Here is a 21,529-nt window from a genome sequence, read left to right on the forward strand (position 1 = left end):
AGTGGTTAAGGGGCTTGCCCAGCTGCTGAGGGGCAGAATTGAAACTCAAACTAGAAATTTCTGATTCCATCCAGCGCTTCTAGCTGGGGGTGTGTAGTGAGGAGTAGGGTTCTGCTAAAGTTAGTTAAGGATGTGGAGAGGAAGAGGAAGCAGAGGGGTTCCTGGGGAAGTCTCTGGGCCCACATCCCAGGACCAGCGGGGTGAATCATAGTCAGGGTTCCTGCCCCACCTCTGGGTCCAGCTGCCACACTAGATGTGTAGCCAGATTCCCTACCCTCTTCTCATGCCAGGGTAGGGCCTCCTCAGAAACATACACATACACACAAACACACACACACACACACACACACACACACACAGCCCAGGCCCAAAGCCTAGAGAGATGGAAACAGTAGTTGCCTTAGACACAGAAGCTTTATTTTTCTATAAAATTATTCCCGAGAGAAATTTTCTTTTAAATGCCCAAAGTAAATAACTTATATCCCTTCTTGAAAACATCCCCAAAGATGGTCTGTCAGAAATCCTTCGGTCAAGCAGGTCAGCTGGCTCCCATGGCCCTTGGGGTGGCCTGACTCTGTCACTATTCCTAAAACCTTCTAGGACATCTGCTCCAGGAAGAACTTTCAACACCAAAATTCATCTCAATTTTACAGATGGGAAAAGTGATTCTGAGACCAGATCAGGGTCAGGCCAAGGTCATCCAGCATCAGTGGCTGGGCTGAGACTGGGCCCAGAGAACCCTGTCTGCTCCTCTTTTTCCCAGAGCTGTGAGTTCTCTAGCCAAGGCTGCACTCTTGAGGGAGAGCCAGGAAGCATAGCTGAGGCCATGACAACCTCACTCTTCACCTGAAAATTTAACCCGTGGCAGAGGATCCAGGCACATATAGGCTTCAGAGCCAAACAGGCCTAAAGAAATAGTTGACACACTTCCTCCCCCAGGTCATCTCCCCTGGAGTCAAGGGTCTGCCAAGGCTAAGTGCAAGGAGACACTCCTGTTTTGAAATAAAGAAGTTCCACATGCCTTTGCTTTGAGTCTGTGTGATATCAATCTGCTTGGCAACTGAGATTCTTTTCTTGCTGCTCAGACGTCCTTGTGTGTCTTTATTTTGTGTCTGTGTGTGTGTGTGTGTTTTGCTGGGATAGGCAAAGTCTTTTGGGACATGAGGTCCTCAAAGGTGGTGGAAGATGAACAAAACCATCCTCAGGGCTGAAAAGTGAGGGCTTCTGAACTATGCAATTGCAGAGGGACTTTCTTTCCAAGTACGGCATTCTCGATATACCAGAAAGGGGTGGAAGAATGTCAGAAGAATGGCAAGCATGAACATCACATTCACCTGCAGGGAGAGCAGAAGTGAGGTGAAATCCAGGAATTCTGAACAACAGAACTGTTGCTCAATGAAGCAAGCACTGGTCCATTCCATGACCAATGAAGGGACCAGAAGTCTACCGAGTTTATATTCTACTTTTCACCCAGACACTATGGTGCCCTGGAGGAAGGACTTTCAGTTACTTTTCATTCTGCACTATCGGGTGGGGTAGAGGAGGAATATCAAGCCCATTTCACAGATAAAGAAACAGAGGCCTAGCGAGCATTCAATGACATGTTCAAGGTCACATGGGAAGCTGGTAGAGGCACCAGCTAGAATACACAGCTGATTACTAGGTCACCTGATGTCACAATCAAGTCATTCGCCTCAGATTTCAAGTTTACTCTTTTGGCCATGCACAGTGGTTCACGCCTGTAATCACAGCACTTTGGAAGGCAGAGGCGGGTGGATCGCTTGAGGCCAGGAATTCAAAACCAGCCCAGGCAACATAGCGAAACCCCAGTGTCTATCAAAAAAATAAAATAAAATAAGCTTGGCATGGTGGCACATGCCTGTAGTGTCAGCTACTCAGGAGGCTGAGATGAGAGGATCGCTTAAGTCCAGGAGATCGAGGCTGCAGTGAGCCGAGATTGTGCCACTGCACTCCAGCCTGGGTGACAAAGCAAGATCGTGTCTCCAAAACAAAAACAAAAAACATTTAGTCTTTCTTTTCTCCAAGTGATGGATTTAAACTCCTACTCTAAGATTTGCTGCTTTAAAAATAAAAAATGAGGCAAATAGAGCTGTACAGTGGTCAAAACACAGAATTCAAAGTTGACTTTTGCTCCTTAGCTGGTGCCTCTGAACACATAAGTAACCTCTTTGAGCCTCAGTTTCTGCAAAGAGCAGGAGACTCATGCCCACCTCCTAGAGCAGGACCTCAGAGCATCCCTCCAGGTGTAAGGACACAGAGGTGAAAGCACAGAGCTCCTGTCCCTGGGGCCAACTGTGGAAACTCTGCGTGGGCCTAGGGCAGAGGCCAGGGTGGGCCTGCACTCACCACACCTTTGAGGTCTCAGGATTTTGCTTGAAGTTTCGTGAGAATTCCCCACCCTACTCCAGAATGTCTGTTTCCCCACACACACTAATACTTTTGCCCCAAATACTTGAATAACACAGACCCTTTGGGAAGCTGCACCATGCTACATACCCAGGCCATCACAGCCAGATTTGGGGCAGCCAAGGCCTAAGGCCCAGGCCTCCTGCCAGGGATCCCCATCCTCCCAGTACTCACGTAAAATGGGTCATTCTGAAGGGAGCCTTTGATGAGGGTGAAGATGGGGAACTGGAGCAGAGACACCACAGCCGACAAGGCCATCACCAGCCCAAAGAGCTTGCCAAAGTGCTCTGAAGGGAAACTGGGGAGAGAAACCAGAGGGGTTCCAGTGAGCTTCAGGGACCCTCCCTCCAAGCAGGAGCCTGGCCTCTGGGGGCTGTCGGCCGCTTGTCCCCAGCTCCCCTGTCCTAGGCCTGCCCTCCAGCCACACCTGTCTGGCCTTTCCCTCTTCAGCTCTGCTCAGACATTTGACCCACAGAACCCAGAGAAGGCACATGCGGGGCCCTGGACAAACAGACAGGACCTTCCTGCAGGCTGCACCAGGGAAGAAAAGACAGGCATGTAAATGGATGGCATGCCAGACAATGCACGCACTAGCAAAGGAAGTAAGACTAGAGTACTAAGGGCACAAAGAAGGGAAGACACTTTTCCATCTCTTCCCTGGAGAACTGAAACAGAAGTGGGCCTCAGAGGATGAATATGAGTTCACCAGGTAGAAAACAGTGGGAGAGGGCACCGCAGATGTAAAGGCTCAAGTGCATGAATGTTCTATCCTTCCCACCACCTCTGGTCTCACCCCCTCCACACCTGCCCCCAAACCCAGTCTCCCGCACCTGACTGCCTCCAGGCCCCGCCTTGCATCCCAATTTCTTTACCTCCAGCTTCTCTTTGCCCCAGTGTGTCCGTCTCCACAGAGCCCGCCCCAAGGCCACTTACGCAAGGGTGAGGAAGGCCGCGTTGCTCCCATAGAGGAAGGAGCGGCTGATCACTTGCAGGATGAAGGTGAGGTACTGGAGAGGGAGGACGGGGACTGAGGCACAGAGGGCGAAGCCCAGGCACAGCAGGGATGTCAGGGCCAGCGAAGGCACCGTCGAGCAGAGGGCCACCGCCAAAGTGGAGGAACCTGGGCGAACAGAGAGGAAAAAGAAGCTCTCTGTAGGCCAACCCAACAGAAGTCAGCAAAGAGCCAAGGAAGATTGGAAAAAGGGGAGGAGCCACTATCCATCCACTGTCCCAACAGAAACCTGGGAGTCATCCTCGAATCCTTTCCCCACATGCCCCACCTCAAATTCATCAATAATGCTGATCATTCACCTCCTACATATCATTCAAATGTGCCCACTTCTCTCCAACCCCACTGACTCATCCTAGCTTTAAACCACCATTAACTCAGTCATGGATTACTGCAATGCCCTCCTGACAGGCTACACATCTGCCCCTCCCCGCCCTGAACATGTAGCCAGATCGTCTTTGTAACACTACTGGTAATAGCAAAAGACTGGAAACAATCCAAATAGTCATCAGTACAGGAATGCTGTGGCAACTACGCTGCAGCCATGTAATGGAGACCCAGGCAGTGGTTAAAAGGCATGAGAGGTCCCTGCTACAGAGCACCCTCAGGATAGAGTTACATCAAAAAAAAAACTCTGCAGAATAGTGTATACAGTATACTACCTTTTATCTAAAAGAGAGGGAAATGTATTGATATGGTTTGGCTGTGTCCCCACCCAAATCTCACGTTGAATTCTATCTCCCAGAATTCCCACGTATTGTGGGTGGGACCCAGTGGGGGAGGGTAACTGAATCATGGGGGCCAGTCTTTCCCACGCTATTCTTGTGATAGTGAATAAATCTCACGAGATCTGATGGGTTTATCAGGGGTTTCCACTTTTGATTCTTCCTCATTTTTCTCTTGCCAACACCATGTAAGAAGTGCCTTTCACCTCCTGCCATGATTCTGAGGCCTCCCCAGCCATGTGGAACTGTAAGTCCAATTAAACCTCTTTTTCTTCCCAGTCTCAGATAGGTCTTTATCAGCAGCATGAAAACCGACTAATTCATGTATATACACCTACACAATGTTTATATTTAAAAAAATAAAAATGGTTACCTAAAGAAGAGGAAAAGGGGTACAAGAAACAGAGAGGGAAAGTAAACTTCTTTGAATATATCTTGTTTCACAGTTTTACCTTTGGGAAAATGTAAATGTCTGATATGTAAATGTTTTACAAATAAAATAAAATAATAATAGGAAGAAAACAAGTAAAACAATCTTTAAAAATCAGAAACAAAATAAAATGAAACCAATGAACATAACTCTATACCAAATTAGTGACCCTTAAAATCAGTAATTTGGCCCAGTGTGGTGGCTCACACCTACAATCCCAACACTTTGGGAGGCCAGGGCAAGAGGATTGCTTGAGCCCAGGAGTTAGACATCAGCCTGGGCAACAAAGACCCTTCCCCTACAAAAAAAAAAAAAAAATTATTTTAAATTAGCCAGACATGGTAGTGCCTGCCTGTAGTCCAAGCTACTTGGGAGGCTGAAGGGAGAGGATCGCTTGAGCCCAGGAGGTTAAGGCTGCAGTAAGCCATGATCGTACCACTGTACTCCAGCTTGGGCAACAGAGTGAGACCTCATCCCTAAAAATAAAAAAGAAAATATGGCAATTTGACTGTACATCTCTAATGGGATATATCCTAAGGATGAGAAAGGAATAAGGAAGGACAGAAAAAAGGAAACAAAGAAGTAGCAACAGTATTTAGCAATTGTATTGTTATCAAGTAACATCAATATTGGTAAAACCAGTAATTATATTTAAAATACTATATATGTGTATGTACATTTATATATGCATATGTTAGGAACCAAGATTATCAGAGGAAGAGAAAGGGCTACAAATGTAAAATCAAGGAAATAAAAATTTGAATAAAAATATCAGTATTATTTATGATATTTTTCTTATAAAAAATTATATATATGTTAACTCTATCCAAAACCCAAAAGCAGTGACAACCCAGGAGCAATAAGAAACCTCAGCATCCAGACTGTAGTCTCTACCATTTCCAATTAAAGAAACCCAGGGCTAGTTGGGAAAAATGACAATTTCATGTCTAGGGCAAGAAACACACCTAGTGAAATGGACCTGAACATTTAATTGTGTTAGAAAGTAAGGAAACTCTCTAGAAATAATGTGATTTCATCTAAAAGACACAGATTCTGGGTTGGTAAAGTTTTCAATGGCCAAAGGTGAGACAATTTGAGCATCAAGAAGAATCATGACAGAACAGATTAAAACATGTCAAATATATTTTAAAATGAAATATTATAAAATAAACAATTAGTAGCCATCCCTGAAGGTCACTAGGGCACCAACTCAGATTTCAAACTGGTAAATAAATGTGTAAACCAAGCATTTATTTCTGGGTAACAAAATAGTAAGGAATGTTTTTCTTTCTAGAAGAATTCTAGTGATTAAAAGCAGAAGATAGAAATAGAAAATCATCCTTTTGGCCAGGGGCAGTGGCTGTAATCCCAGCATTTTGGGAGGCCGAGGCAGGTGGATCACCGGAGATCAGGAGTTTGAGACCAGCCTGGCCAACATGGTGAAACCCCATCTCTACTAAAAATACAAAAATTAGCCAGGTAGTGGGCGCCTGTAATGCCAGCTACTCGGGATGCTGAGGCAGGAGAATCGCTTGAACGTGGGAGGCGGAGGTCACGGTAGGCTGAGATTACGCCACTGCACTCCAGCCTAGGCAACACAATGAGACTCTGTCTCAAAAAAAAAAAAAAAGAAAGAAAAGAAAAGCATCCTTTTGCAATCCTAATGAAATAATGGGCCTAGGCATTGATCATTAATGGCTCCTAAAATCACTAAGTATATGGTTGATGGGAAACTTTATAGTGGATGGATCAGACTCGCAATGTCTAAACCAGTTGATCAATCTTAACATCGTAACAAGACAACAGACACCAGGGGCTGCTGACAGGAGAACAGAGGAAACCCATAGCTCTACCGCTGAGTTATCCACGGCAAAAAAAAAAAAAAAAAAAAAAAATTAAACTGCGTTTCCTCCAAGCTTCTAATCCTGCTGTTTACAGGAAATACCCAAGGAAAGGAATACTTTTAAATGACACATTAAAACAACGCCAAATCCAAAATATGGGGAAATGACCCAGTTTCTTCAACAAATAAACAAGAAAAGGTGGGGGGGGGACTGTTCTAGATTTTAAAAGCTATAGAAGACACAGCAACCAAATACACTGCATGGACCAGGCATGGATCCTAATTGGAACAAACCAACTGTAAAAGGATGTATTTGAAATGATTGGAGGAATTTGAACAGTGACTGCACAGTAGATGATATGAAGAAATTATTGTTATTTTTTAGGTGTGATCATGATTTTATGGTGATGTTTAAGTAAAAGAGGCCTTATTTGTTAGAGATACATTTACGGGTATAGAGAAATATTTACGGATGAAATGATACGATGTCTGAGATTTGCTTTGAAAACTCTAGCAGGTGTGGGAGAAGTAGGTGCATGGGTGGAGGAAGGGATAGATGAAATAAGTATGCAAAATGTTAGTCTACTTTTGTCCCTCCTGACCCAGCAGGTTAAAATACCTCAGCATACCTCTACTCCTCCAACCAGGTCCAAGGATCAGGCCAAAACTCCCTGATGTGGTAAACAGCCTGACCCCTTCTTACCTCTCTCTCTCCAGCCACTTCCCTAAGATTCCCCAGTGCTCTGTGCCCTAGCCCGCCCGACTCATCTGCCCAGATTCCTCAATGTTTCACTCTCTCATTCACCATTTTGACCCCACTGTGCTCCTGGGCCACTCTCCAAGGCCCCACCTCTTCATCTCCTCCCTCCTTACTCATCCTTCAGGTCTTGGCTTAGGTGCCATTTCCTCCAGGAAGCCTTCCCTGACACCAATCCCATCCTCACCTAGAACAGATTATGTGCGCTTCTTTGTGCCCCCCATGGCCCCCTGTGGGTTTGCTTCACGGATTATAACTGCCTGACTACCTGCCTTTCTCCACCCTCTAGACTAAGAATACCTTGAGAAAAAGAACACATCTATCTTGTCTGTCATTGAATCCCTGGTGTCTGGCACCATGGCTAACACATAACTATCACTCAGTGACTAGTGTTTTAATGAACGAATGAGTGCAACTAGACAGGGTTAAGAACAAAAGAGAAGACCAGGCATGGTGCTTCACGCCTGTAATCCCAGCACTTTGGGAGGCTGAGGTGGGCAGATCACCTGAGGTCAGGAGTTCAAGACCAGCCTGACGTGGTGAAACCCCATCTCTACTAAAAAGACAAAAATTAGTGGGGGATGGTGGCACATGCCTGTAATCCCAGCTACTTGGGAGGCTGAGGCAGGAGAATCTCTTGAACCCAGGAGGTGCAGGCTGCAATGATCTGAGATCACACCACTGCACTCCAGCCTGGGCAACAGAGTAAGACTCTATCACAAAAAAAAAAAAAAAAAGAGCGAGAGAAGATGTCATGGGGTAAATGAAGACCTCCCTTCCTGGTTCCCTGACCAGCCCCTGCCCTCCCCCGCATCTCACCTGTCTTTCTTGCTTCCTTCTGGTACTTCTGTTTAAGCCGGTCCATGAGCAGGCCATTCCAGGGGGCACACAGCACTCCGAACTGAGTGAAGGCAAAGGCATTTGTGTAGGTGCTGACTGCAGAAGGAAGAGAGAGGTTGGTTGATGAGAAGTTTCCAAAACTCCCTTCCAGGCAGGGACTCTCCCACCTTACCCTTGTCTGCACGTCCCTCCTCCCCACACCATCAGACCCTCCTCTGGTGTGTACAGCCCTGCTGGGAGGCTCTGTGTTCCCAGCTGGGACATGCAGATGGGCTACCTCCCAGCCCTACCACATACCTCGTGCCATGTCCCCACCGGCCATGTTGGTCAGCAAGGAGTTGAGAGTGCCAATGAAGAGGTAGTGCCACAACTGTATCACAGACAGCCACACCAGGTGCCAGGCAAAGCGCCGAGAGAAAGCGTAGCTCCAGAAGGAGCGGAGTTCCTGCTTCTGCCCTGCCCCTGGGGTCTCTAATGGGGAGAGGAGGATCTGGACGTGAATTACGAGGAAAGTGGACAGGTAGGATGGGGAGTGTGGAGGCTTCAATGGAACATTTCAGATCCGGGCCCACCTTCTACCCTTGGCTCCCAGAACTCACCCGGCATGCTCTGCACCTGCCTCGGACTCACACATCCCCACCTCCCTGCTTTGTCATGTTGGCCCTACCACCTTGGATGACCCTCTGTGTTCTTCTCTGTCTATTGAAATCCGATCTGTCTCTCACAGCCTGGTCAATGACACTTCTTGCAGTAATACCTTCCTGATCTTTCTCAGCAAGAAAGGTGAAAGGAACGACAAGGAGAGGAGAAAGTCAGAAGGGAGAGGAGAATGAGTGTGGATACTCTGTTCTAACCTGCTCCTCAGCACCTCCCTTTCTTTTGATACCAGTATCCTGAGTTTCTTTGGGAAATCTTCCTCTACCCTAATCTTCATGGTCCAGATGGGACTGTGAATTCAGTGTTCTCTTCCTCTCTCAAGGTTAACCAATGAGATGGTTCCTCCTAACAAGGCAGACCGGCCATGAGTTTAGATTAGGACGGACTTAATCTAAAATAGGTCCTACACCCTGGCAAGTTCAATGTCCTCCCTTGATTTTGGAAGCTTCCCAGAACCCTATTCTTCTTTCTTTAAAATAAATAAATAAATACATGTTTTGGATCCAATTGTCAGATGGTAAAAATAAAAACAAAAAAACTTATTCTGTATATTTAAGATATACAATATGAGGTCATAGGATACATATAGCTACTAAGATGGTTACTACAGTTAAGCAAATTAACATATCCATCATCTCACATTTCTACCTGTTTTGTGGCAAGAGCAGTTAAAATCTACTTGTTTAGGAAAGTCCCAAACACAATGCAGTTTGATGACCTACAGTCTTCGTGCTGTGCATTAGATCTCTAGGCCTGTTCATCCTGCTCATCTGCTCCTTTTTGTCCTTCGACCTGCATCTCCCATCTCCTCTCCCACCCCGTTCTTATTTCTACTGTAGCTAGCTGCGGTTTGTGATGTGTGTAACCAAAGACGCGGAACAGAGAGGAAGGAAAGGAAGCAGTGATAGAGTTGGGACAATAAGAGAGGGCGGACCCAGGAGACCTGGAGAAATGGGGGCACTGTACCAGACTTAGTGCAATGGCATCACAGAAGAGGGCAGAACCGAGGAGTGGGGGGAAGGGAAGGCAACCCATGGAAGGCGGGCTTCAAGGGGTGGGGAAGTGATAGGATGCGAAATAGAGAAAAGAGGGACAGAAAAGAGACGAAAGCCCTGGACCCTCCATTAAGTGAGAGGGTTGGGAAGATGCCTAAGGCCCTTTTTCTGTCCTGCCTTTCCTGATTCTGGGTCCCTGGGGGAGCTCTGGAGGTGAGGGGCCAGGAAAGGCACAAGGAGAGGCTTGGGTCTGGAGGAGAGATGGGTTAGCCAGCAGGGCTCACCTTCCTTCGCTGAAAGGAACTCCTTTGACTGTAGCTCCCTGTTTTCATGCTCAGCTGTTTTCTTCTCTTCCTTTGTGGTGCCATTCCCAGAGCACAGGCTATGGAAACAAAAGCCCCACCAGCAAGGCCAAGGACTGTGAGCCGAACCTAAGACTCAGACTGGAGGGAATAGTATGGTGAATCCCACATTCCACCGCACTTTGGAATCACCTTTTAGCCACCCTGATGCCCAGGTTGCAGACCAGACCAGTTAAATCAGAATGTCTGGAGGTGAGAGCCAGGCTTCCTTTTCTAAGATCTCTATGTGAATCTAGTGATTCTAATAAGCAGCAAAGTTTAGGAAGCATGAAAAGAGTAGGGCAGGCCCAGGTTCAAATCCCAGCTCTGCCTCTTCCTAGCAACAGAAAGATGGCTCAGACTTAACCCTTCTGAGCCTCATTTTTTGCATTTAGAAAATGGAGATAAGGATATCTCAGAGGATTATTGTGAGGATGAAATCAGAGAGCACATGGGGTCTGACAATTAGTAAGTGAGCAGCAAAGGAAAGCCCTTCCTCTACTCCTTGTGGCAAATGACTGCAAAAATGATCACATTTCTTCACCTCCTCTGTATTTCCCCCAATTTGAATGAGACTGCAGCTCTATTTCCCCATGCCCTGAATCTGGGCCAGCCTTGTGAACTGCTTCAGCCAAAAGAATGCAGCAGAAGTGGTTGTGCCAATTCCAAGCCTAAACCTCAAGAACGCTTGTGCATTTCTGCACTCTTTCAGAACCCTGAAATCACGGTGTGAATGAGCCCACGCTGGCTTGCTGGAGGATGACAGCCACGTGACCCAGGCATCCCTGTCACTCCAAACCTATGTGAGTGAGGCCATCCTAGCATAGCCAGCCCCCGTGTAATCCTCCAAATGATCAGATGCATGAATGAGCCCTGTCAAAATCATCTACATCTGGCCCTGATCAGCGGAACTAGCCAGCTACCCACAGACTTGTGAAAAATAATAAATGCTTAACATTTTAGGCTGCTGAGTTTTGAGACAGTTTGTTATGCAGCAATAGCTAACAGATGCACTGCTCCAGTCCTCCTCCTCTCCTGTGATAGGTTTGCTTTGCCCTGTCCATCCCACCCTAGGGCCAATGAGGGGCTCTGGCCCACAATCACCAGATAGTCCTTACCCATAGCTGTAGTTGGGGGGCAGTGGGTATGGGATGTGTCCCCAGGGCATCAGGAGGAAAGTGCGTGCTACATGCCAGGTACTGCAGACAGAGATGAAGATGAAGGAGGCCCTGAGGCTGATGCCTTTTTCATAAAGAAGCTGCAGAAGGAGAAGGAAAAAGTCAGTGTCACACCCACGTTCACAGCAGCACTATTCACAATAGCCAAAGGATGGAAGCAAACTAAGGGTCCATCAGCAGATGAATAGCTAAACATAATGTGATCTATACACACAATGGAATATTATTCAGCCTTAAAAAAGGAAAGAGGCAACCATGCTGGCTCACACCTACAATCCCAGCACTTTGGGACGCACGAGGATCACCTGAGCCCAGTTCAAGACCAGCCTTGACAACATAGTGAGACCCTCACCCCTTCTCTACAAAATTTTTACTTAATTAGCTGGGTGTGGTGGCATACACCTGTAGTCCCAGCTACTCAGGAGGCTGAGTGGGAGGATTTCTTGAGCCCAGAAGTTTGAGGCTGCAGTGAGCCATGACTGGGCCACTGCATCCCAGCCTGGACAATGAAACATGACCTTGCCTCCAAATAAAAAAAAAAAAAAAAGGAAAGGAAAGAAATTCTGACACATGCTGCAACATGGATGAACTTTAAGAGCACTATGCAGGGCCGAGCTCAGTGGTTCCTGCCTGTAATTCTAGTGCTTTAGAAGACCAAGACAGGAGGATTGCTTGAGTCCAGGAGCTTGAGACCAGCCTGGGAAACAGCAAGACCTCATCTCTACTAAAAATAAATAAATAAATCAGCTGGGCGTGGTGGTGCACGCCTGTAATTCCAGCTACTTGGGAGGCTGAGGTGAGAGGATATGATTACATGATTACATGCCTGTAATCCCAGTACTTTGGGAGGCTGAGGCAAGCAGATCACCTGAGGCCAGGAGTTCCAGACCAGCCTGGCCAACATGGTGAAACCCCGTCTCTACTGAAAATACAAAAATTAGTGGGGCATGGTGGCACGCACCTGTAATCCCAGCTACTCGGGTGGTTGAGGCAGGAGAATCGCTTGAACCCGGGAGGCGGAGGTTGCAGTGAGCCAAGATCCTGCCACCGCACTCCAGCCTGGGCAACAGAGCGAGACTCTGTCTCAAAAAAAAAAAAAAAAAAAAGGTTAAGATAGTAAATTTTATGTTATGTATATTTTATTGCATACAAAAACATCAGCAGAAGAGGCAGGGGCTGGAACCCTGTTTTCTAAGGAGTCCTAGTACAAGCCATCACCTACCATCCTGTAAGCTGATTAGGGACACCTGGTACACACACGCCCCCACCCACCCCAAGACACACCCGGCAGTAGAGGAGTCCTCATATGACCCATCCCACAGCCGGTGGAGCCTCCTTGTGTGGCTCCCTAGAGATTTTCTAGCCCAGTGCCTTTTTTCCCCCAACGACAGCAAAGGCCTTTTGTTCAAAGAAAATTTTACACAAAAATTCATCTTACAAAACACACCAATGGGGAGCTTGCCAGTCATCTCCCTCTTTATTCTCCTTGGTGACTGGTATGACATCAAAGAGAATTCCTAAGTTCCTCAACAGCTCAGTTTGAAAACCACCGATCTAGCCCAACCTCCTCCCATTTTACAGAGAGTGACGTTGAGGTCCAGAGAGGTGCAGTGAATTGCTCAATAAATTGACAGAGTAAGCAGCAGCAAAGTCAGATTAAACTAAGAATTCCTGTTCCTGCTCCCTTTCCCCTTCCAACTCTAGAGAGACAGGAGAGAGGCTGGGCATGGTGGCTCATGCCTGTAATTTCAGCACTTTGGGAGGTCAAGGAAGGCGGATTACTTGAGGTCAAGAGTTCAAGACCAGCCTGGCCAACATGGCGAAACCCCATCTCTACTAAAAATACAAAAATAAGCTGAGTGTGGTGGCACGCCTATAGTCCCAGCTACTCAGGAGGCTGAGGCAGGAGAATTGCTTAAACCCACTAGGCAGAGATTGCAGTGAGCCAAGATCCCACCAATGCACTCCAGCCTGGGAGACAAAGTGAGACTCCAACTCAATAATAAAAAAAAAAAAAAAAAAAAGAGAGAGGAAAGAAAGATGAGGCAGCCATCTGGGTTCTCCAGGGGAAGGAGGGAGAACCCAGAAAGTGACTCTTATGCCAGGAGTAGAAAGGCTTGAGTGCCTCAGGGGCTCAGTCTCTGCATAACCCTCCAAACCTCCAAAGCTTATGGGACTAAGCTAGACTCATGTCTAGGTGGTGACTGCCAGAGATCCTCTTCTCTGCCCCCATAACCTGCAGGCAGTGCCAACTGCCTGTGAGCTAACACTAAGCCCAGAGAGAAGTCCCAGGTTGGATGGCTTGAGATCCACACTCTTCCCTTCCTTTCACTCAGCCATCTGTGGTGTGCTGGCTTTAGTCCTCCAGCTTGCTGCCTCATAATTGAAGCATGGTTGCCACAACTCCAGCTATCACATCCTCACACCGCAACATTCAATGAGGAAGACTTTGTTTTTACTCTGCTTTCACCTTCCGTCAGGAAAGAAAAGTCCCCTTGAATCTTCCACTATATACACTCCCTTTATCTCATTAAAAAGGACTGGATCATATGCTGACCTCCACCTATCACTAGCAACGGGTAAATGGATTGCCATGGTTGGCTTTGATCAATCAGGATTCATCCCCTGGGCTAAGCGGGTCACTGCCCAGATAAAACTGTTCGCAATGAATAAGACAGAATGGTTGTTGATTGACCTCTAATAGCCTTGGCAACAGTTCATCCCCTGATACCCCAACATCAGCCACTGGGACAGCTGGACAAGCCTCTGTGTCTGCCCCTGCTGTACCCACTAGCCACTTGCCACCTTCTTGTCCAAACTAGAAGCTCACAGTAGCAAACGCCCCACTCTAAAGGTCCCCCAGCCTCTACCCAACACTGGCCCAAGCACATTATGACCACTGCCACAAAAGCTTGGGCAAGTCTGAAGAAGGGGCTTAGCGGTTACAAGCTCAGGCTCTAGAACCGACAAGCCTGGGTTCAAGTTCCAGTATCATGGCTACTAGCTGCAGAACCTTCAACAAGCTTTTTAACCTCAGAGACTCAAATGCTTCATCTGTAAAATGGGGGTAACACAGTACCTACCTCACCGAGTTGATGGAGACAAATAATGCAGGTTCACAAGACAAGTGTCTGGCATATACAAGTGCCCAGTGAATGTAGGCTGTTGCTATATTTACCTTAATAATAAGGAAGACTGCCGAGGAAGAGTCAAATGCTCCATTGTACAGAGTGATGATGGTCGAACGGTGTTGGCCAAATAGGTTCCCAATCTGGGGATGATAGGACTAGCCTGGATCACTTATTTATTCATGAAACAGATACTTCCTGAGCACCCAGCATGTGGCAGACCCTCCTTATACCCAAACTCACCCTCCACCGCTAGAGCTCCCACCTCAGCTTGGGCCAACCCCATCTGAGGCAGCCAATTATAGAAAAGGGTCTCTCCTTCCCTCCACCTTCCCTCCACCCTGCCGAGTGCCTGGGATTAGGGAAGGCTCCCACCTGCAGGTTGGTGATGAGAAACAGGATTCCCCCAATGGTGAGCATTGGCATGGCCAGGAAGAGCAGCACGGCTGAGCCTGGACCATCAAAGTCAGAGGTAGGGTGGTGTCATAGTGCAACCCAAACATGGAGCCCCAAACTCTGCTCCCACCTGCTCCAAATTCCCAACAATCCTGGTATCCAGGCCCCAATTCTAGCCAGCGTTCCAGCGTCCTTCAAGGGTTTTTAGGATACTGGCCAAGGCTTCCCCAGATATCTCTGTGGAAGTCTTCTGAGCCACCTTCTTCCCAACCAAAGTTGGTCCTCAGTCTGTGGCAGGCCAGGAAGTCTACAGACAGAGGCAGAGCTCTAAGTGAAGCCACCTCTCTCTTCCCTCAGTAAACCACAAGCTGCCTCTCCCTTTCATCCTTGACACTCCTGGAAAAGAAGACCCTGGACTCAGGTCCCTGGCTCAACCCTCTAGCCCATTCCCTAATTCATGGTATTGGCCTTGAGCTTCAATCATCTGTTTAATGGGAACAACAGTTCCTGCTCTTCCTGTCTCAGGTGCTATGAGAACTGAGTGAGAAAAGGACCATGGTCTTTTCTTTGTTCACTAAACTCTGAGCACTTCTTTGGTGCCAGGCATTGTGCTTGGCACTGGAAATGCAAGATGAATCAGATAGTCTTTGCCATTAAATAGACTGACATGCAAACAAATGGTTATAACAGGTCTGGTAAGTGTGAGACCACAGCAAAAAAGCTCAAGAGCTGGGCTAGGGGAACCCTTGACAAATTCTTCCTCCCCAAACCAGACTTCTGCCCACCATTATTCTGGCCACAACCTATGCCTGTCCTATTATTTGCTAAAATGTTTTAAGTTGACTCACTTTTATCCAAAAAAGTATCTATTTTTAAAGGACACTTTATATCACTACTGTAGATGAAAACACTGGCATTGCTTGTCATGAATAGAAAGAAACTGTCAAAATAAATACAATGAAAGGAAAACAATGTTATTCAACTGTAGCTGGATGCATTTGACCTCAGAATGTTCAAAGCCTAAGACCTGCTCTTCCCATCAGTGTTAAAATCACACTGGCCCCACATGAAGACATTCTTTCATGAAATCAGAAGGACTGAAAGAGAAATAAAAAGGGAATAGCTGTTCTACCAGGTGATTTGATGTTTGTTAGTGTAGTTCACGTAGTATGCGTGTGCCCCTAACATCCTCTTAACTACCGTGCTATACCTTAAGAAGCACTGCCAAGAGCTAATTTTAGAGTATTCACACAGTTTACCATTCAATTTCTGTCTTTATAAAACGTACATCTCTCCTATTACTAAAGGTTGGAGACTCCTTTCACAATAGAGTCCTTATGGGCTCAATGCTTTTTTCAAAACCGAAAAGCCCTATATTATGGAGGAAGAGGAGGATTGTTGCTCAGACGATTTGCAAGCACGAGTCAAACATTACCCAGCCACCACCTCCACATTCAGTTGCTTAAAAATCATTTACAGGCTTTTAGAGTAGATGATGCTGGTTTGATAAGGAGAGTGGTTTGAAATAATTGGTTTGAGGTGCTGGGCCATCTCATGAGATCTGTGTGAACAAAGACACTCAGCCTCTGTGTTTGCCCAGCATGAGTGCAGACAATCTCATGATGCTGTCGGCTTTAGCATAGCTTACACACACAAGAGTAATGTACTTTCTTTCCTAAACCAAAAATTGAGCCACGGGTCTAACACTAGGAAGGAATATTGGGAGGCATCTCGTGGCCACCATAACCAAGGCAATGAGAGAAAGAAGAGTGAGGGATCAGGAGGCCTGCACATCAGGCCCACCTCCCACTTGCTTTCTCTGTGGCCATGGACATGTCTTTGCAAGGGGTCCTGCTGTGGCTTCAGTTTCTCCTCTGTGTAATGGGTGGAAGGGTGGTGGAAAATAAACCAGATTGGAGTTCCAGACTTAACAGACTGGTGAAATTTTAAAACAAAGATTTTGAGTACAATAGGGTTGTCAACTTTTACCCTGCTAAGTAAGGATATTTTCAAAATGGTCATTCATATAATCATTTCATTAAAAAGAGAAAGAGAACATTTTAACACATAGGAGAAGGATGTAAAGGTTTTTTGTTGTTGTTTTGTTTTTTAGGGTTTTTTGTTTGTTTTTTGGTAGAGTCTCACTTTGTCACCCAGGCTGGAGTGCAATGGTGTGATCTCGGCTCACTGCAACCTCTGCCTCCTGGGTTCAGGCAATTCTCCTGCCTCAGCCTCCTGAGTAGCTGGGATTACAGGCGCGCACCACCATCCAGCTAATTTTTGTATTTTTTTTAGTAGAGAAGGGATTTCACCATGTTGGCCAGGCTGGTCTTGAACTCCTGACCTCAGATGATCCACCCGCCTCAGCCTCCCAAAGTGCTGGGATTACAGGAGTGAGCCACTGCACCTGGCCAGATGTAAAGTTTTGAATAAATTCTACTCTCTGAAGTAATCCCTCTCCATCATCCTTGCTTTTCACATTTTCTCAACAAACTGTTTTCACAGACCAGCAATAGCTCAAGATCCTTCCAGGATTCTTTCAAGCTGCAGATCTCTGAATAACCATGTGGTCTGTATGTCTTGCCTATAGCCCTCTGCTCACACCTGCCCCAGCCACCAGGTGCCTCTGAGCTTGCATCCCTCCCACCCACCTGACAGCACTCACCTGCAGAGGTGAAGGCTATGATAAGTGTGGCGGTAGTGTAGAAAAATCTGAAACACATAACAGGAAAAGCAGAATATTGTCAAGGAGGGAGAAACCTGGGAGAAAAAACATGATTCTGCTCGGCCAGCCCACAAGTGTAGGACTTGACCGCACCCTCAGCCTGGGATGCAACGGGCACTGATGCCTCTGAGCCCCAGGCTCAAAACCAGGCGCAAGAAGCCGCGATGAGATTGAGATGTGGTCCTGACCTCATGGACAGTGCATTTTGCTCATTCTTAGGCCCAAGGCTAGCATGGAAAGTCTTGGACAATGAACTCAGCTGACGATGTGAGTGGCTTGGGACTTAGCCAGGACAGAATGGGCAAAGCGAAGGTCCTCCCACCTGGAAGCCCCAACAGCCCAACCCCTTGGAGAAAGGGGTTAGTGCCTGGTCTGCAAATCAAGGCCTTGAGTTCTAACTCCTCCTCACTCTGTGACCTTGGGCAAGGCGCTGTCCTTCTCTGGGCCTCAGGAGCCTTTTCTATAAAAAGAAATGATCGGACTGATCTAGCTCAGAGTGCTATGATTTCAGGACTACAGTCCCAAGGTTATCAGGCTCCCTTAGCATTTGGGGGTCTTGTAAGGCATGGAGTAAAAAAAAAAAAGCAATATCCTAAGGCTGGAGAAGAGGGAGGGGACAAAGGAAGGGGAGGAAAGGGGAGGTAGCAGGGAGCCAAGGACCAAGAAGGACTGAGGTACAGTCATTCTGCATCCAAAGGCTTAAATTGTAAGGGACTGTCTTTACTCTGGCTATTTCCGGAAAGGCAGGCCCAGCCAGCCCTCCCGTCTCTCTCTCTGACAGCCAATCTCACATGTGCCTCCCTTGGGAGCACCTGCTCTGAGCTGTATCAGCCCCCAGCAGGCCACTGATTACCACTGAGCCTGGCCACAGAGCACGAGATTAGGATGCAGCAACACACTGTGTGTGAGATCACGTCCCGAACCTTCTGACTCATCTGCACAGGAAACCCCCACAGTCTCCCCTCCAGTCAGAAGGGACCTGAAATTCCACCAGTGGCAATACCAAAGAAACTTCCTATTAGCTAAGCCCCTAGGGAGTGATTGGCTGTTGGGGTGGGGAGGGGGGGCGGTGAGGAGGATGAGGATGAAGCCTGGGCAACCTGGATGTAAGGCTGTGCAGGGGATGAGGACAAGGATCCTTGGGGTGAAGGAAGAGAAGAGCAATTTTAGGTTTTGCTAATTTTGTAACCCTGGCTCCAAGCCAGCCCTTACAGGAAGTCACCCTGGCCTCCGGCTCAGTTCAGCACGTGATAGGGAAGCCACATTTATGCAGAGCAGGGAACGAGGTAAGGAAATGGAAGTGGGGCTGTGGTGAAGTGGGCAAGTCTAGAGAGAGTCCCGCTGCCTGGGGCTGTTCCTAACAGCTGCTGGGAGCGAGCTGCAGGTGTGGTGCCTGGCAGGGTGGCCGGGCTGTCTGACTCTGGATTTCACTCCAAGCTAGGCTGCTGCCTGAAGGATTCCTCTCACCCACCTTTGCCTGGGCTGGGCCTTTGGGACTTACATGGCTATGAGGCGTGCCACGGTGGTCTTGAACCGGTCAAAGATGTAGCCAGTGGGGAATGTCATGAAGTTGTTCATGAAGGACCCCAGGGTGAAGATGAGTGAGAACCTCTCATCCTGGGCTTTGCAGTCTGGAGTAGAAAAAAGGTCTCCCATGCATCCCAGCCTTCCTGCCAAATGAGCACACAGGCTGGGCTCCCCTCCACCTCAGACAGCTTGTCGGTCGCAAACTTGTCCCTTAAGCTGAGTTGAAATGTGGCTGCCCCTAATTACCCCTCAGGAGCTGGTGCCTCCCTCCCAGGCACTTCCCAGATCAAGTGGGGTGAGAGCTGCTGACCCTTCCTCTCATCATAGAAAGAGGGGTGGGCAGGGGGCAGAGTCCTTCCTGCTCCTTGCCACCACGTGGGAACCAGACTTAACTTCCTTAGAAAAGTCATCCCTGCCCTTACCAGCCTGCCCTGTGGCATTGCCAATCGGCCCAGCATCTGGTCCACACAGATCCTTAAAGTAATCTTCATTCTTGAAGACAAACACTAGTGAAGGCCAGCCAAAGAGGACGCCAGCAAAGCCCAGGCATTCCAGCAGCCCAGTCAGCAGTGTGGCCACGTGCAGGGGCAGGCCCTGGCCCGCCATGAGCAGAGGTGGAGTGGATCTTCAAATCCCACTTTGTCCCCTGGACGGATCACAGGCGCTGTAAGCCTGGCGTTTGAGCACTTGGAAAATTCCTCTGGCAAGCCAAGCACTTCCTTTCCCGTAGCTCTCTGGTTCTGTTTCAGGCCTGGGCAAAAACCATCAGCGGGTGATTCTCTGGATCCTGTAGAATAAAGATAGAGGCTGCTGGAAGAGGAGGCCTGCGGGAAAGGGAAAGGTAGACTAGAGTTATTTGTGAGGTGCATTAAGAGGCAGGATGATCATGGCCGCTGGCAGCAAATGTGGGGAATAAATACTCCAATACATCATCTTAGGCACTGCATTTGAGTAACCACGTGGCAAGTAGAGAGGCAGGTCTTGATGGCCACTTGGAGTCACAGGTGAGATAAACGACTTACCCAATAGCTCCCCGGGAGCAGGTGGAGAAGCGGAGCTCCTGCGCTCGAATTCTGAATACCGTCCCCTAAAATAATGACAGCAACTCAACCAGGTGCAGAGGCAGGGAGATTTCATACAGAAGACACAAACTCCCGCTGCCAAGTTGGTGTTATCTTCAGTTTACTGACAATGAAACAAAAGCTCCCACGGATTTCAGGAACTTGCCCAAGGTCACAGGGCTAGTTTAGTCACGACGCAGGCCATTCTACTGCCAGAAATACCCCCAACTCCCATGACCCTCGCCTAGGACTCGCAAACCTGGTCCCCGCCGCCCTTCCTCGCATCAACTTCTACCAGGAAAGCCTCCGGGGGCCGCTCCCCGCCAGCCTCCGCACCCCGCTCCAGCCTGCGGCCCGCCCTCCCCGCAGAGGAGCCCGAGGGGCCAGGCTGCGCTCGGCGCCCCATGGGCCCGAAAGGGGACCCTTCGCCCTACCCGCCTGCTCCGCGCCGGGGCTCTCCGCGCCCTTTCCGCACGGGCCAGGTTCGCATTCGCGCCTCTCGCAGCCCCTCCCAGTCCCCTGCTCGCCTCCGCCCCCTCCTGCCCGCCCGGAAGGGGCTGGGGCAGGCCTCCCACTCTCCATCACTTCCTTCTTCTTTTCCCTTGCTCACAGCCTCCCGCGCCCTTTTTACCTCTCCCTCTTGAAACTTCTCCCTCTAGAACCCCCTAGAACCCCAGCGGTGTCTTTCCCTCCCTCCTCGCTGCCTTTCAGCCTCCCAGCCCCCTTGCCTCTGCCTCCCCTAACCAAGTTAGTTGAATGCTGTTACTCGCTCAGGCCCACCTAGGGAAAATGTCACACACAGCACCCAGAGGACACACAGACAGCACATGAGGGCATAGGGACACACACACTCTATTTGTGCATTTTGCCTTGACCGCTGGGTTGGCAGGGAACATATTTTTCCTATTTGCTCACCAGCTTAACCGTCTCTCCCAGTTTCACACTCCCAGAGCTGCCAAGAAAATCCCAACCACAGAATCAGGAAGCCAAGAACCAGGACTGAGGGCTTTTCAGAAACCATCCCCTGGAGGACTGCCCCATATTTTCACTCCCAAAGACCCCTTAGATGACTCCCTGCCTCACCCCCGCCCCCCAGGTTCTGAAAGAGCCTTCCCGCCAGACTGCATTGATTAACTATTCATTCATTGCCCCATTTTTTATTAATCAAAGACATATATAATTGCTCATCGGAGCTTGTGATCAGCGTGAGGCCTTACTAAGCAGCTGCCTTACTATCCTTCCAGCCCAGAGCACGTGAGCTGACGTCTTCTTTGGCCTGTGTGGCCGTTTCCTTGCCAAAAGCTCAGTTTGGGGAGAGCTTCTTGCGTATTAGATGCAGTCTGCAGACTCCCAACCCCAGCTACCTGGATCCCCTGAGGGCCCAGGAACTCCAGCTATTCCAAGCCCACTCCTCTTTTTTTTAAGAGGAAGAAATAGAGGTTAGGATAGGGGACAGCCAGAACTGAGGATTTTCCAGATCACCACCAAAG

At 48.3% G+C, this 21,529-nt stretch overlaps 1 protein-coding gene across 14 annotated transcripts; it reads right to left on the bottom strand.

The window, feature by feature from the left end:
- Positions 1-395: 395 nt before the first annotated feature.
- SLC43A3 (solute carrier family 43 member 3) lies at positions 396-20,899 on the bottom strand. Of its 14 annotated transcripts, none has more exons than XM_063608164.1 (14): positions 20,820-20,899; positions 20,001-20,065; positions 19,401-19,802; positions 18,953-19,082; positions 17,392-17,438; positions 14,706-14,782; positions 14,381-14,473; positions 11,143-11,282; positions 9,968-10,065; positions 8,329-8,502; positions 8,011-8,127; positions 3,361-3,547; positions 2,602-2,725; positions 396-1,334 (listed from the first exon to the last, which is right to left on the bottom strand). In XM_063608164.1, exons 3-14 carry the CDS (start codon positions 19,582-19,584, stop codon positions 1,230-1,232), a joined length of 1,476 nt encoding a protein of 491 aa, XP_063464234.1. In that variant the 5' UTR covers positions 19,585-19,802; positions 20,001-20,065; positions 20,820-20,899; the 3' UTR covers positions 396-1,229. The 14 variants fall into 14 exon arrangements, with proteins under 14 accessions (XP_063464234.1, XP_063464238.1, XP_063464232.1 ...); XM_063608168.1 differs by having other exon boundaries at positions 19,401-19,765; positions 20,820-20,897; XM_063608162.1 differs by having other exon boundaries at positions 18,953-19,121; positions 19,401-19,765; positions 20,820-20,893.
- Positions 20,900-21,529: the final 630 nt, after the last annotated feature.

The sequence above is a fragment of the Pan paniscus genome, chromosome 9 (assembly GCF_029289425.2).
Source record: "Pan paniscus chromosome 9, NHGRI_mPanPan1-v2.0_pri, whole genome shotgun sequence".
Lineage (NCBI taxonomy): Eukaryota > Metazoa > Chordata > Mammalia > Primates > Hominidae > Pan > Pan paniscus.

Bases quoted from the DNA above. Each gene is read 5' to 3' on its own strand.
- SLC43A3 (XM_063608162.1), bottom strand. From the start codon at position 19,584: ATGGCGGGCCAGGGCCTGCCCCTGCACGTGGCCACACTGCTGACTGGG. The intron at 10,066-11,142 runs GTAAGGACTATC...TTGTTTCCATAG, and splicing joins CCCCCCAACTACAGCTATGG to CCTGTGCTCTGGGAATGGCA. The intron at 3,548-8,010 runs GTGAGATGCGGG...CTGTTCGCCCAG, and splicing joins GAAGGAAGCAAGAAAGACAG to GTTCCTCCACTTTGGCGGTG.